This window comes from Penicillium waksmanii (genome assembly GCF_028829765.1).
Source record: "Penicillium waksmanii strain IBT 27052 chromosome Unknown utg000005l:1.0-5232799.0:1.0-5237142.0, whole genome shotgun sequence".
NCBI classification, from domain to species: domain Eukaryota; kingdom Fungi; phylum Ascomycota; class Eurotiomycetes; order Eurotiales; family Aspergillaceae; genus Penicillium; species Penicillium waksmanii.
Window position 1 is genome coordinate 5205098 of NW_026643252.1, and position 14571 is coordinate 5219668.

Here is a 14571-nt window from a genome sequence, read left to right on the forward strand (position 1 = left end):
GTGATTTCTGCATCCTCGACAATCCTTTTAGAGTTCCAATGACCACTACTAGTATGGTCTTGTGGTACTTATAACATGACAATCCACCGATAAGAGAAAGTATAGAAAATAACCATCCCCGGTGTGCCTACCAAGGTAGTTAGACTCAGAAATTAGTGAATTAATTAGTCTGAACAACAGGCAGAGTCCGAGCCATCATCTTCGTCGCAATGATCCTGTCGTGAAGTCAGCTCCCTAGGTACTACGTAGAACATCGTCAGGACGGATCAACGATTTCGCGGAGCCCCTGCTTGGGGTTATCACGCAGGTTTATTATCTTAGGATATGTCCCACCATGCACATGAGACCCCGTGGACACAACTGGCACCTCTGTCCTATCGACAGTCCTCGCAAGGCCCCTGCATTCTGGAAACTGCAATGGGTGGAGTCTTCGGGGATGAGGTTCCGCAGTACTGCATCAAGAATGGCTGGGCAGCCCATTGTTTGTTTCGTCCCCCCTAAAAACAAACAAAAAAAAAAAAAAAAAAAAAACCATACCATCAGTCATAAGAGCTCAGGGTTTCCCATCTTCATAGCTTATGATAAGCGATCCAATCCAATCCATCTCATGGAGAAAACCGCTGCCAATGGAGAAGACCGTCACCGATCGCGCATCACAAGTAGTACCCAAGGAAACACCTGATGCAGCGTCCGAGTCGCGCACAGTCCTTCCAAAGGCCTCGACGGTGGTATTTCTTACTATTGCCCTCTGTCTAGGCGTCTTTTGCATGTCCCTGGTGAGAAAGCTTGACAAAGCGTCGGAAACTCCAGTGATTACCAAACTGACACCACCCTCTCCCCAGGATGTTACCATCATTGCTACAGCCATCCCGCGTATCGCTGACCAATTTAACTCTCTGGACGACGTGGGTTGGTACGGGAGTTCATATCTTCTCACCAATTGCGCCACAACCCTGGCCTTTGGCAAGTTTTATACCTACTACTCAACCAAATGGGTGTACCTCTCGGCCCTCTGCCTATTCGAGATCGGGTCCGCCGTCTGCGGAGCGACTCCCAACTCTCTCGGTCTCATCCTGGGTCGATGTCTGGCTGGTCTGGGTGCCGGGGGTCTCTTCTCCGGCAGTCTCCTAATCATCGCTCAGGTGGTGCCTTTACATCGCCGTCCAGTGTTTACGGCCTTGCTGGGTAGCATGTTTGGAATTGCTAGCGTTATTGGTCCTCCGTGAGTCGATCCGTGACTTATCTCCTTCGCCCTCTTGAGTCGATAGCCCCGCTGACCGGATATAGCCTTGGTGGCGCATTCACCGATCACATCTCGTGGCGATGGTGTTTCTATATCAACCTCCCCATCGGTGCCGTGACGGGTCTTTTCGTATTATTTTTCTTTCATGCTCCTGGACCAGTTCAGAGCCGACCCAGTCTCCGTCACCTGCTTCGAAAGCTTGATCCGATTGGGACAGTCCTGTTCTTGCCTGCCATTGTTTGTCTATTGCTGGCGCTGCAGTGGGGAGGTAACAAATACACGTGGGACAACTGGCGCATCATCGTGCTGTTTGTGGTCGCGGGGGTGCTTCTACTCGCCTTCGGGGGCTGTCAAGTCTGGCAGGGAGATGATGCCACACTCCCGCCACGAATTGTGCGTAATCGCGACATTTGGTCGTCGGCTTGGTTCGCTTTGACGCTCAACGGTGCCTACTTCGTGTTCATTTACTATGTAAGCTGTTTCCGATCCATTTCCGTCTTCCTAATTCCGTCAACTGAGTTTCCACAAGCTTCCCATCTGGTTCCAATCTATCAAATCCGCCTCGGCCACCAAATCCGGCCTCATGAGCCTCCCGAGTATCCTGGCCGTCGTGATTGTTTCCATTCTCTCCGGAGTCACCGTCATGGTCTTTGGTTACTACAATCCCTTTATGATCCTGGCGTCGGCCATCCTCGCGGTGGGCGCGGGACTCCTCAGCACTCTGGAGCCGGACTCGGATCCTGGCCTGTGGATCAGTTATCAGATCCTCGCGGGTATCGGAGTCGGCCTTGGTCAGCAACTACCATTTGTGGTGGTGCAAAATGTGCTCCCGGACAGCGACGTTCCCACGGGGACCGCTGTGGTCACCTTTGCCCAGACACTGGGAGGGGCGATCTTCATCTCCGTAGCGCAGAGTGTGTTCACGAACCAATTTAGGCGAGTCATGTGGGCTGCGGATCCGTCCATCAGCGTGGCGGAAATCCTCGCCGCGGGAACGACGACGCTTCGGCAGAAGTTGCAGGGAGATCAACTCACAACTGTCGTACATTCCTACAACTCAGCGGTGACACAGGCATTCTATGTGGGAGTCGCGCTGGCCGCGCTTTCGGTGTTTGGAACACTTGCCTTGGAATGGAGGTCGGTCAAGAAGACGGAGAAACCCGCACCTGTCGAGGCGAATGCAAGTTAGCGGGTTTTCGTGTGTCGCTGCAAGGAAACAAGTCCCATTTCAAGAGGAATTTTGTGTGAATAGTCTGGGTTTCGAGGATGAGCTGGCCCTTGGATTGTCGGGTAGCCTGTAGGCGTGTATTATCCGTAGCAGGGAGAGCATCCCATGATGTATCATCATAAATCCACAAATCGTATGAACTGACCGGACCTTAGAGGCAACCGGTCGATCCTCCCATCTGGAGGCATCTAGTATGTAGTGCATCTTGGCAACAGTACCCGTGAAGACGAAAGTCCCTTGCATACCTTTGTCATATCCAGGCCACATACCACCGATGCATGGATGCCCGGTGAGGCAAGGCGACGCGAGCAATCTACTCATGGGTCAAGTTGCTCTTTCTTAGCTTTATCCTCTGAGTGTTAGTTGAAAATACCAGAGCAAAATAAATCGTCAACTTTCGAACTGAGCAAGGTTGATCGAACATACTCCTGATCTCCCCTCCACCATATCTATCACCATGACAATTGCCGCAACTGCCAACCCCCTCCCTAAAGAGGGTGCAGAGCCGGGGCTGACGAGGATCGGTAACTCAACGACCCCGTATTATACACTCAGCAAATCGATCCCATTTGCCAACCTTGACCAGCACCGGTACTGGCACGCGGTAGCCCCGATGCTGGGGGAGATGCTCGCCCGGGGGGGGCTACAGCCTCCATCAACAATACGGATATCTGAGCTTGTTTTCACAGATGATCATCCCCAGATTGGGGCCCTTCCCCACCCAGCAAAGCATCTACAAGTGCCTGCTCGGAGGCACGGGCTCTGTCGAACTGAGCCAAAACATTCAGCGTCGGGGATTCACCACGCGTGTAGCCTTCGAGCCTACCAGCTACATCGCCAGCACGGGCGTGGACCCCTTCAACCGGCACGCCGTGCACGCCACTCTGGCCGAGCTGCGCACCCTGGGTGCCGCCCAGATTGACATGGAGCTCCACCACCACCTCCACGGCCAGCTCACACTTACCGACAGCGAGGAGCAGCGCATGACCCCCGCACAAGTCGCCGACACTGTCTGGCGCACGCAGACGCTGCTCGCTCTAGACCTGAGCCCCTCGAGCGATATCACCGTTAAGGAATACTTCTACCCAAATCTCAAATCTCAAATGACTGGGCGCAGCGTAGCAGACCTATGCTTTACAGCCATCCGCTCCGTTGACCCCCAGGGCTACTTCGCCGCTGCCTCGAGGGTTATCGCGCGCCACATGCAGACCCAAACTCAGACGGACCTGTACTTCCTCTCGTGCGACCTTGTCCACCCGGCCACCACGCGCTTCAAGCTCTATCTAATGGAGCTTGATATGCGGTGGGCTAAGGTTGAGGAGCACTGGACGATGGGGGGCGTACTTTCGGGCGATGCGGAAGTTGACCAAGGGTTGGAGATGCTCCGCGAGCTGTGGCGGGATTTCGGGATCATCGAGGGCCTGCGTGACGAGCCGGAGCGGCCTTCGCTGCCGGGGGACCCGGATACCATCATTCCTTTCATTCTGAACTATGAAATGCACCCCGATCAGCCCTTGCCTGTTCCGAAATTCTACTTCCCGTTAGTGGGGATCCCGGAACTGAAGATTACGAAGGTGCTTGAGGCGTTCTTTGAGCGACATGATATGCCGGAGCAGGCGGCAGTGTATCGGGAGAATTTGCAGTCGTACTAGTAAGTTGTTCTCGAAAAATGGATGTATTTTGTGGCTTGCTGATCTGTGTCATAGCCCGAGCAAGGATTTGGCTACGGCAACTGATCACCAGGCGTGGATGTCGTTCTCATACACGAAAAAGAAGGGGCCGTATCTTACTATGTACTATCACTAGTATTAACGTAACCGGTAATTAAGTGAGTAGATTGTGCAAGCGAGTGCAACCACCAAATATACCCTACCCTTTAGCCTAACAAAGCACTGTATTTATCAACCACACTGGCAAATATGGATTTATCCTTTTAATAAGTTGACTGAAATTATGCAATTAAAAGAAAAGACCATTATCGGTATCACGATCTTTTTGTCATTTTCAAGTTAAACATTAATGGGCTATCTTATCTCTGTCTACCTACTAGACATTTTAGAATCCTATAATAAAACGGGATTAGGTGGTATCGCATCCTTCGCAACTTCTAGAGGGCCTATTCGCCGTGAAAATATAGTTACATGTGCACCCAAGTGGGTACTAGATGCCAGAATATCGCTATATATATTTGATGGGTTGACTGACCTCCTGAAGCAACTTGAACTTGGGGCAATAGAAATCGCTATCCCTAACTCGACCATGTTCGGGATCTGCCCCACCACAATCATCTAGAATGAGCAGCTATCGCTATTTGAAATGAAATCATCTCCATACAGCCTGTATTGTTTTCCTTGATGACGAAGAATCCACGTTGTTTATTGTGTGGAGATAGATTAGATTAACACAAGCCAATCAGGTGGGCCGGGCCGTTCCCGATCTCCATTCCGAGTCCGTAACCCGTCCCACCCCGCGTCCCGTCCTGGGCGGAGGTCGCCCTTTGAGAAGGGCTCACAAAGATGGAAATTTTTGAAATTCCTACTCCGTACTCCGTACATGCGCTCCTTCTCCTTCTTTCGAACACCCCTGTTCATATTCCAGAACAATTTCCCGGAATCCTTTCAATGTTCAGGAAAGGACGTTCACTCCAAACACGCATCATCCGTGCTTTTCAAGGTGCTACCAGCTACCAATTGAGTTTCTGCATATCTTATCTATATTTTCTAACTTCAGCCCTGCCTTTTCGAAAGGGGCTTCTGTCAGAGCAGCTCTGAGGGGACTGAGATACCCGTCCTCGAGGTTCAGTTCAACAACATGCAGAACCCAGATCAGAGAAGACAGAGACTACATAGAAAGACATGGAGGAGCCCATAGAAGCTAATAGTGAGAACGCAGCAGCGCAGTCACCAGGGAATCAATTTTCTTCCTACTGAGCATTAATTGGCATCGCCACCAGTCTTTTAGTCTTCCAGACGGACGCAACTTGTCTGGGTATAGCACTGTCTGTAAGCTATCAAGATGCCTCTTTTGCTGTAAACATACTCCTACCCCAAGGGACCTGGTACAGTCAGGCTGACTGAATGGCGGTGAGGAGTTTTTCTTAGCCTGACTGCAAGCAATTTCCTTCGTACGATTTACTCCAGATTTCAGAATTTCTAAGTTTATATACGACTTATCGCTAGTTTGATTCTTAGAAGCTGCTGTCCTCTATAGCAGTAGTATGAGTAAACCCTAAATCGTCTAAAACCCCAGAACTTTTTTGTTGGGGCACGACCGGGAGTAGGCATCGCCATAACTAGACCTGTGCAAACCCATGGGCGTGCCAATTGGCAAACCCGCCCATAACATGCCCATAAGTGGGGCAAATAGTAATATCATGTGATTTGCATAAAATATGAAGAACTAGGCTCTATTTGGCAGTATTGCTGTTGTATTAGTCCTTCTTGGCCGTTGCTATAACTAGCCAATTTGTTACGATCGCAATGGCCAATTTGGTGTAGACCTTGCCAAAGCCCGGCCTGTAGGCCTTCAAACAAGACAAACACTAGATAATTTAACAGTGTATAATTTTTTTTTTTTTTTAGGTATTGTACTGTAATAATTTAAGCTAAGATTTATATTTAATACGTAGATTCAAACAGAATTATTTTATAATAATTACAGCTAAGGTTTATCTTCTATATATTTCCAAAAAAATTAAAATTATTCTATCTAGTACTGTATAAATATATTATCATTACGTCTTACCCGTTTATGGTTTCTGCTTGATACTCAAAGCTGGGTTTCTGGTAGAGGAAGTAAAACTATGTCACGGGATTCGAAGTATACGATACCCCGGACTCTCGAGGCCGATTCATGGACGAATCCCCTTTGAGTCACCTGCATATCGATATCTACCCGAACCCTAATGTATTTAAGATCCTACAAGCATTCTGAATTCTTGATCTTCTCAAGAATCAGTGTCTGTATCGACTGCCCAATCTGATCTCTACCGTCCGATATCCTTGCCTAGTCACAGGTCTCTAGCCTGACAACTTAGTAACCATTACAAAGCCATTATCAGAACATTCCTTATATTTACAACTAGCGTAGCAGAAGCAGAGGCTTATATCGTTATAGTATAATACTGGCTCTAGCGACAGGCTATAAAGATATAGATAGATATATATACCCTATCTGTAACTAATCTACTCTGTAGGGGTATAGCTCAGATTAAGAAATTTAGAAGATACCACCGCTTACTATTATATTAGGTCGCAGACACGCTGAAAAGTATTAAGATAGAAACACTGGAAACCATTAATCCATTTATATTAGCACTATAGGAGAAACGGGTATAGGGCGATAGTCAGGATTTATCAGAGCCACAGACCAAAATAGGCGGAGTTATACAGATCGCGGTCAGCAGCTCGGTGCGGAACGAGAAGGTAGATTTTGGTGTGGCGATTGAGAAGCAGCCACCTCAGTATCGAAAACCGAGGCTGAAAACTTTCTCCGTCACACTGGGTGCAAGAACCGAGCAGAACCCGGCTCGTCACCAGCAGAACCGCCGTTCGCAAGCATCTCTTTATCACTCCGGTAAAAGAATATCGATCAATCCTCGTTTTCGTGGCTACTATTTGGTATGTTGACTTCGAAATTGTGCAACGAAATTAACTGACTTGTTGCATCGCACTAGCCTGGCATTTCTCGACACAAGAGGTCTTCGAACAGCAAGTGAGTGTAGCTGCCCAGCCATCTGGAATCATGTTAACTCGGAAGATGCTCCATATCGGCCCGTCTCCGCTATACCTCGGAGATTCCATTGAAAGAACCTTTCGGGACCCCAAATAGTCCAAGCTGCGAGCAAAGTGAGTTACAAGTTGCCTTCATGAACTGCCTGCTGATGATTGATGAGAAACAGATGTCATACTCTTTACAGTCCTCAATACCAATATATGAGAACCTAGGTTGTGAGCTCTGCAGCAATTTTTAAAGCAGATATTATTGTGCTGAAGACCCTCTGTAGGATGGCAAGCTTTCTATCGCGAGTCACTCAATGTCTTGTAAGTCACGCTTGTGCTTTGCCCCTGCCCATTCCCGATGCCCGGGACTGCTTTTCAATCCCCGTAGATTGCTACCCGTTCATGGCTTTCTGTTCCTCAGCAAAGATCGCTGATAATTCTGTTCCATCATAGCGCGAGCTTCAATTTTACACTCGACCTGACAGAGCTATGTCCCCCTCGTCTTTGAAACTAACCCAGCTTCAACAACCTGATGGGCCAAGCCACTGAATCCCACTACGCTTGCGTCTTTGTTTTGTCTGAAAACGTGGTTAACACGGCCACTTCGCCTGGCGCGTTTAGCGGGCTCCATTCAGAAAGGCTCGCTACCCTCCGGTTAGCCATATGGTAGAGTTCCAACATGCTATCTATCACCTCTTCCAGGTTCACCTTGTCCGACCAACTGGCGGCTTTCCTGGCTTACCAAATCTGTGGGCCAATGAACAACTGGTAAAGGGTTCCAATGGACTGCAACCTATCGACATCGTGTAGTTCGATTTAAAAGCACTATCATTCGACACCATCGTCGGAGCTTGGAAGGTCTTTCGTCATGACTGGCAGGCACAAACAACATGGCCTTATACTTTAGGCAGGGGTGAACGGACAGGTTGATCATGCTGGAACCTTCCTTGATATGTCAAGACCTTCCTCGTAATGCCACAGAGTTGTGAGAGTAGCCAGCAGCAATGCGCTATTCGTAGTTTCCAAGGATAAAAATCAATCGTTCTGGGTCTAAACCAATCTTGAGATAGTCTAAAGGCGACCAGGGGTTGCGGCCGTTGATTCCACCCACGAGATGTTACTGAGGGCTGATTTCATTGGCTCGTCATATGGGCTAGAGGTGGGTGCTAGAGACCCGTCCGCCCAGTGTATTGCCGACCGACGTTAGTTGAGGTGGGCGCTGTTATGACCCCTTCACTCAGCCAGAGATGCGTGAGCAAGCATGTTCATGTCCACTGTAGGAGTGAAAGATTAAGCCGCCGAGGTACCATGCAAAGCCCACTCAGTAAAGAGACAGCGTTGAATTGGCGACCGCTGTGAGATAATACTTCGCAATTGCTCGAGACCAGTTCTGAATGTTGAGAGGCAGACCCGAAATCAACACGAAGAAAACAAAACCGCGGGCCTCGGCGAACTGCTGTTGAATGAGATAACTCCTCTTCGAAATGGAGTTTTCGTATTCGTTTTTAGTCAGAGTACGCGCCCATCCCTTCTTGAGGTATGGCCTCAACCCTTCAACATGAAGGCGGTAGGATGTGCAGCGTCTTTGGAATAAAGTTCACCCGGTCTCGCCCGGGACTTGCTAACCACCGGTGAAAGCAAAGTAGACACGTCATTCAGGTTGATGTCGCGCCACAACACTTTTTTGTATTTACTTATTTTCTTGCCAGCGATTAATAATTCATGGGTTGTACTGATGCGCCAATCCTCTGAGCTCGACTTACTCTGCTTGACGCTGCTCTACGCATAATGACCTGGAGGATTAGAAATGAATGCAATTATTATGGCACAGACTTCCTCGGGTGCGTTTCCGATTAGCCCGTAGGCCACAGGCGTAGCCTTGATTTTTTTTTTAACATAGAATAGTGCCTTGGCTTTTAGGCAAGGCTAAAACGACGGTTACGTAGCTAAACATCCCAATTATTCAGGAAGAAGCAAGGCCTTTGCCCTGGAGCCGCGAAAAGCCTTATCTGCAATCTAGGAGATCTCAAAAATACGCTAGCTTTGGAAGCCTCGAAATTTACAATATCTGAGATTTGAAAACCCCAAATCTCCTATATCTCAAGCATTTCATAAGATCGCTTGATTTCTATCGAGAATTTTGTAAATTTTCAATATATTTGCGCTACTGGTAGGTGAGAGCTCTCGTAACCCGCGATGTTTTACGAGTGAGGTCTTACTCCTCCACGAAGGTTCCAAAACTATTCAAGCATGACTAAGGGGAAGCGTAAAGGCCGTCGAAGCTCTTCTTCTGTTTTCAAAAATGTCATAGGAGCTTCCTTCAGGTTGTAAGAGCCTCTCCTACTTCTGGCAGAATTGCCAGTCGTGGATGACAAGAGGTACAACTTGGATATCATAGATCAGCCAGGATCTTTATTTCATGCTCATGTGATCGCTCTTTCGACCTCTCCTTCTCACATTTTCCTGACTCTGTACATTCACTCTGAACCTCCTGTCGTCGACGGGCATACAGAGCTGCGCCCCGAGCCGCTGCAAATGTTGGATCCACTGTCGTTTCTCGATTCAATTGGCTCTGAGAATTCCCTATTGTGATTTGGAGATCACCGGACAGGGGCGGTGATAAATCAGCCAAAGCATCTCTCAAGATGGCTAGAAAGCGGTGATCAGTTGCACTCTCGCCAGCTAAAAGAATATGCCTAATGGGGCCAGCTGCTTCGCGAGGAAGGGCCAACAAGTCTCTGCGAAGATGGTCCCACAAAGAATGATCCGACGGCTCAGCTTGCTCGATGAGGTCCAGCCCTATATCAAAATTGAAAATTTGTGCCCTGTCCGACGTATACGTGGCCAGTGCTTCACCGTGAGTTGGACGTATGATGCTAGTGTACAGCAGATGGCGACTAAAAGAGACGAGATAAACCCTGGGCGTAGGCGAATCTTCGAATTCGTCCGAGCACTCGAAAAGGTCTTGGTAATCCCTGCACAATCCATACCCATTCGCTGCGTAGACAGTGTCGGCCTCTACCAGATCATTTGTGTAAGAAGGGCTATCCCCTACCCATGTGCGTAGGTTCAACTCATTGAGAGCAGAACTGATTGTGTCGCTGTTGAGCGAGGGAAGATCGGGAGCTGTGACAGCAACTCTTTGGAGATTTTGGGATATCGCTTCCTCGGTAGCCTGCTTGAGGTCGTTGATCAAGACCCTGAGTATTTGTATTTCCGCGTTTACCTCCCAGCCAAGTTTCTCTTTCAGCCAACGCCACCAGTTTTTCCAGGAAGAAGGTACATTTGATGAGAGTAAAGTTTCCTCTAGATGCAGCAAGAAGGTCTCCGAGAAACTTTTGGTTTGATGTAATGATTGCGATGGTTTGGCAAGATCCTTCATTAGTTTCAGATACTGGGAATTTCCAGCGATCTTGCCAACTTCCACCACTGTTCCGTTGTAGTAATGGACCACGGCCGTTCTGAGAATTGTTAGTTACCTCAAACGCTATTCCGTAACAGGGATCTCTGGTAGCTCACCCATATGAGGGGGTCAAATCAAAGCCAACTCCAGGCGCGTCATGGATTGTCACGGGAAGACACGTCTCACATCGAGGCCGAGGACAGTCATATAGGGCGCTGACCAGCGATATAAGAAACGCCGATAGAATAATATTGATAACGACAAATGCTTTAGTGTCTCCCATATTCTTTGACTTCGAGGCGTTGAGAAATCCGTGGTGGAAGGAAAGGGACTTAGTGGGGGGAGGGTGGGAAAGGTGTGTTGTTCGTGTGTGATCCGCGGATCTGGTAGGAGCCACATTGTTTCGTAGTCTAATCTAGGCCACTAATCGTCATTTGGTACTGGTATGGAAATCGCAATAACTCTGTCATTTCTGAAATACTGGATGAAAACTACTCCGTATTTAACATACAATTACAGCTTTGTAAGCAGTTTACCTAATAATGCCAAGCAATTTGGACGTGTATTCGACTAGTAATGGTATACATGTCGCGACATCATCTCCCTGTTCCCACTGTTCACCAGGCCCACCTTCAGCTAGACATCCAGTCTCTGTCACTTGAGTCGGGATACTTTGGCATGGACGCACCGGTGGGTGGGCCGCATATTTCTTGTTCACTGCCTGATCCACAGCACCGTCATCGTAGGAATTGCCCGCCGGTCGGCGTCATTGTCTGGCCCTCAATTGGCCGCATTTGGGGTGATTTCTCCAATCCCCTGTCGTGTCTGGCGCGGAATCCGTTCAATGAGCTGATAGAGCGTAGGCGACCGTCATTTTTCTCGCAATACTGCCTGTGACCCTTGCGGTCATCTTCGACGCCACCCGCAGCTTATGCTCAAACTCCACTATCTGCTCGCGGTCTGCTGGGCGGCTGTCCTGGCATACCATCTGCGGCATGTGCGATCAATTGCGAACAGACAGTATGCTGCCCTGCTGTCGCTGCCATCTCGCGATATTGCTGTCACCTTGAAGGCGGGCCACTCCGTGGACGACGTAAACGGCCGCCCCAAGCGATGAAGCCGACGAAGAGCACACAGCAATTGAAGAGCGAATAACAATAACGGTCTCAATCCCTCCTGAAATGGCGAAGGAGCAATTGCTTCTGGAGAAGGCGGGCCACTCCGTGGACGACGTAAACGGCCGCCCCAAGCGATGAAGCCGACGAAGAGCACACAGCAATTGAAGAGCGAATAACAATAACGGTCTCAATCCCTCCTGAAATGGCGAAGGAGCAATTGCTTCTGGAGAAGGCGGGAAACTATATCCGGAAGGCCAAAAAACATCGACGATGCTTTCAATGTTACGGTAATAACATGCTGTCTGTTCATCATCGAACACACAAGTACAGCGAATACAAATCAACTTTGCGACACTTTCGAGAAAAGCACTTACAGGATCGGAGTGTCATATGTGTAGCAAGGATCTCTTACATGAAATGCATCGTCGCAGAATGCAGACGATGTTCATCGCCTTGCTACCAAACGCAATTGCTACGCCAAAGAAGAATCGGGATCGGAGATTGATACGGATTGACTGAGGCACGCAATCTGTTTATCTCAGGCGACATTCAGTCTTAGTGGACTCACCAAGAGTTTCATAAAAGCACTGAAAAAGTGTGGCAAGTCCTTCGCGAAATTGTTATTCTCTGCGCGATCCTCTGTAGTGATGGTGTTATTGATTCGCGACCAAAATCTCCCCGAACTTCACCCTTGATGGTTGATTCCGAATTGGATCTCAATTTCACTGTACTGTATCCATAATTGTAACCACCATAGTTACTAGAGGTGGCTAGGCCAGAAATTTGGCTGATTAAACCGACTTCTTGCATGGAGACTTATACTCAACCGTGAAATGGTAAGCAAAGTAACTGAGGAAGATCTGGTTATACCTCCCCGCGCGATTACTGGGGAAAGATTTTGCAAGTTCAGAAAATCAGTTCTAGTAACAGTTAGATTTTAGATCCTAGTATGGGCTCAGACTCACTGCCAGTGATCGAATAATCCAAGTTCGAGCTACTAATATACAGGATATTGCTTGCAAAGCTATTGTTTTCCATGCCATACAATATTATCGCCCAGTGGCTAATAAGAAACTCTTGGTGGTCTCTCGACATTGTGTAGTAATAGTTTAGTGTGATGTCTCTTTTGCACATTCTATGCTGGGTTCAAGACGGTTTTCCCCTTATTGAGCTCGCAGGAAAATCTTTATAATACAAAAGATATACCGACGAGCCTATGGCGTTTATTGTATGCTCTTTTGCGTATAAGAGTATTGGGAAACCTATCCAGAAATGTTCCATCAGGCTAAGGAGTAAGAAGCCTTTCCGTACATCAACTGTCATTGTCTTCTCTTCGACTTTTGTGGTCTACTGGGTCTGGTGTATCGGAGGTGATCCCCTGTTCGAGAATGACGTTTCGAATTTCCTCGCAAGGAGACTCAAGAGCACGTTTGAAGAGGGATTTCTTCAAGCCGTGAACGTATATGTCTGCACCATGCTCAACAAGTAACCGAAATTCTGCAGGTTTTTCATGATTGACTGCCGTAAATAAAGCCCAACTAGCGGCATCAGCATCAGCACCGTATTCGAGAAGTAGCTTAATAAGAAGATAGCTCTCGTCTCGTTCTATTGCGCGATGAAGTGATAGAGTAGATTTCCAGGTACCTCCGAGACGACGCCGTGTCGATGGTGCTTTATGAATGTTTGGATCGGCGCCAAGCTCGAGTAAAAGCTTAACAACACCCACTGGAGATGGTGCAACAGCAAGAGCAATATAGAGTGGGGTGCTGCTATTGAATTTGAATTGGAAATTGACATCGGCCCCCATCGTCACAAGATCCTTGATACGACTTTGGTCACCACGTTGTGCAGCGTACCAAAGCATCCATTGAATTTCAGACTGGATCGTCAATTTGGGATAGAAAAAGCGGAGTCTACTAAGCTCCCGAAGTAGATAGTCTGCTATTTCATTATAGCCTTGAGAAGCCGCATCTGCAATAGGACGTTGGCCGCGTCTATTGCACAATAGTTGGCATGCATTAAGTGAGACGAACGTTTTGACCAGGGCAAGATGGCCATTAAGAGCTGCTAAAGCGAGTGGACTCCGACCGTGGCAATCCTTAAAATTGACATCAGCTCCCTCTTGTATTAAGAGCTGCACTACTTCCACGTGCCCGCTACTCGCTGCATGAGATATTGGATGTTCTCGTAGTCCACTTGCGGGTCGTCTGAGATATGGCGCCTGCCTTCCCCATGGTCGTGAGCGAGTCCAATAATCGGAATTCCAACGAACATTGGCTCCAGCATCAAGAAGTCGTCGAAGGGTGTTTTGAGAGCCGTGTGTTGCCGCCCAGAGCAGCGCAGAGGAGTCATTGTACTGAACGTTGCAATAATAAAGGTAATCGTTCAATGCGTGGTGGAGCGACGAATGAGCCTGGATAAGCGCATTCAAGTCCCGACTATCGAGTTGGTGTGCTATGAGCATGAGGAGCTCCGATGGAAGCCAAAGGATGGACATGGTGCCCAGGTGCTCAAATCTCCAAGATTTCGAAAGGGGAGGGGTGTATTATTTAAAAAGCCATGACTAACTTCAACCTCCATGAAAATACTTCGTTATTGGTTGATTGACCGCCGAGTCACCCAATCAAGAAAAAAACGCAGCTCCACTCGTCCTGCTATCCCCTTCCGTCAACAACAATGTCTCCATCTCCAAATCAGGTTAGGCTAAGGCAAGATGCCATGGAACGAGACGGCCACATTCCATCGGCCATACTAGCCATAAATAACAGGTACTAGGCACTTCCCTGTCGCAGGGAATTCCAGGTTAACCGTTGTGCGCTCAGACGTTCCGCATTGCTATCAGTCGCGCCGAAATGCTC

The 14571-nt window shown here is 48.3% G+C and overlaps 5 protein-coding genes across 5 annotated transcripts; 3 read left to right on the plus strand and 2 right to left on the minus strand.

Moving 5' to 3' along the window:
* Nucleotides 1-626: 626 nt before the first annotated feature.
* N7481_006837 (MDR family MFS transporter) lies at nt 627-2432 on the plus strand (the record flags this gene model as incomplete). Its single annotated transcript, XM_057266056.1, has 3 exons — nt 627-1222; nt 1288-1714; nt 1773-2432. The coding sequence occupies 3 exons, from the start codon at nt 627-629 to the stop codon at nt 2430-2432; spliced, it is 1683 nt and encodes a 560-aa protein (XP_057123776.1).
* Nucleotides 2433-2928: 496 nt separating this feature from the next.
* On the plus strand, nt 2929-4277 carry cdpNPT (putative dimethylallyl tryptophan synthase; the record flags this gene model as incomplete). Its single annotated transcript, XM_057266057.1, has 3 exons — nt 2929-3075; nt 3161-4122; nt 4178-4277. The coding sequence occupies 3 exons, from the start codon at nt 2929-2931 to the stop codon at nt 4275-4277; spliced, it is 1209 nt and encodes a 402-aa protein (XP_057123777.1).
* A 5307-nt stretch (nt 4278-9584) lies between these two features.
* N7481_006839 (uncharacterized protein) lies at nt 9585-10878 on the minus strand (the record flags this gene model as incomplete). Its single annotated transcript, XM_057266058.1, has 2 exons — nt 9585-10653; nt 10712-10878. 2 exons carry the CDS (start codon nt 10876-10878, stop codon nt 9585-9587), a joined length of 1236 nt encoding a protein of 411 aa, XP_057123778.1.
* A 648-nt stretch (nt 10879-11526) lies between these two features.
* N7481_006840 (uncharacterized protein) lies at nt 11527-11712 on the plus strand (the record flags this gene model as incomplete). Its single annotated transcript, XM_057266059.1, has 1 exon — nt 11527-11712. One exon carries the CDS (start codon nt 11527-11529, stop codon nt 11710-11712), a length of 186 nt encoding a protein of 61 aa, XP_057123779.1.
* Nucleotides 11713-13025: 1313 nt separating this feature from the next.
* Nucleotides 13026-14210, minus strand: N7481_006841 (ankyrin repeat domain-containing protein; the record flags this gene model as incomplete). The annotated part of the gene is made up of 1 exon (XM_057266060.1): nt 13026-14210. The coding sequence occupies one exon, from the start codon at nt 14208-14210 to the stop codon at nt 13026-13028; it is 1185 nt and encodes a 394-aa protein (XP_057123780.1).
* Between the last annotated feature and the right edge of the window lie 361 nt (nt 14211-14571).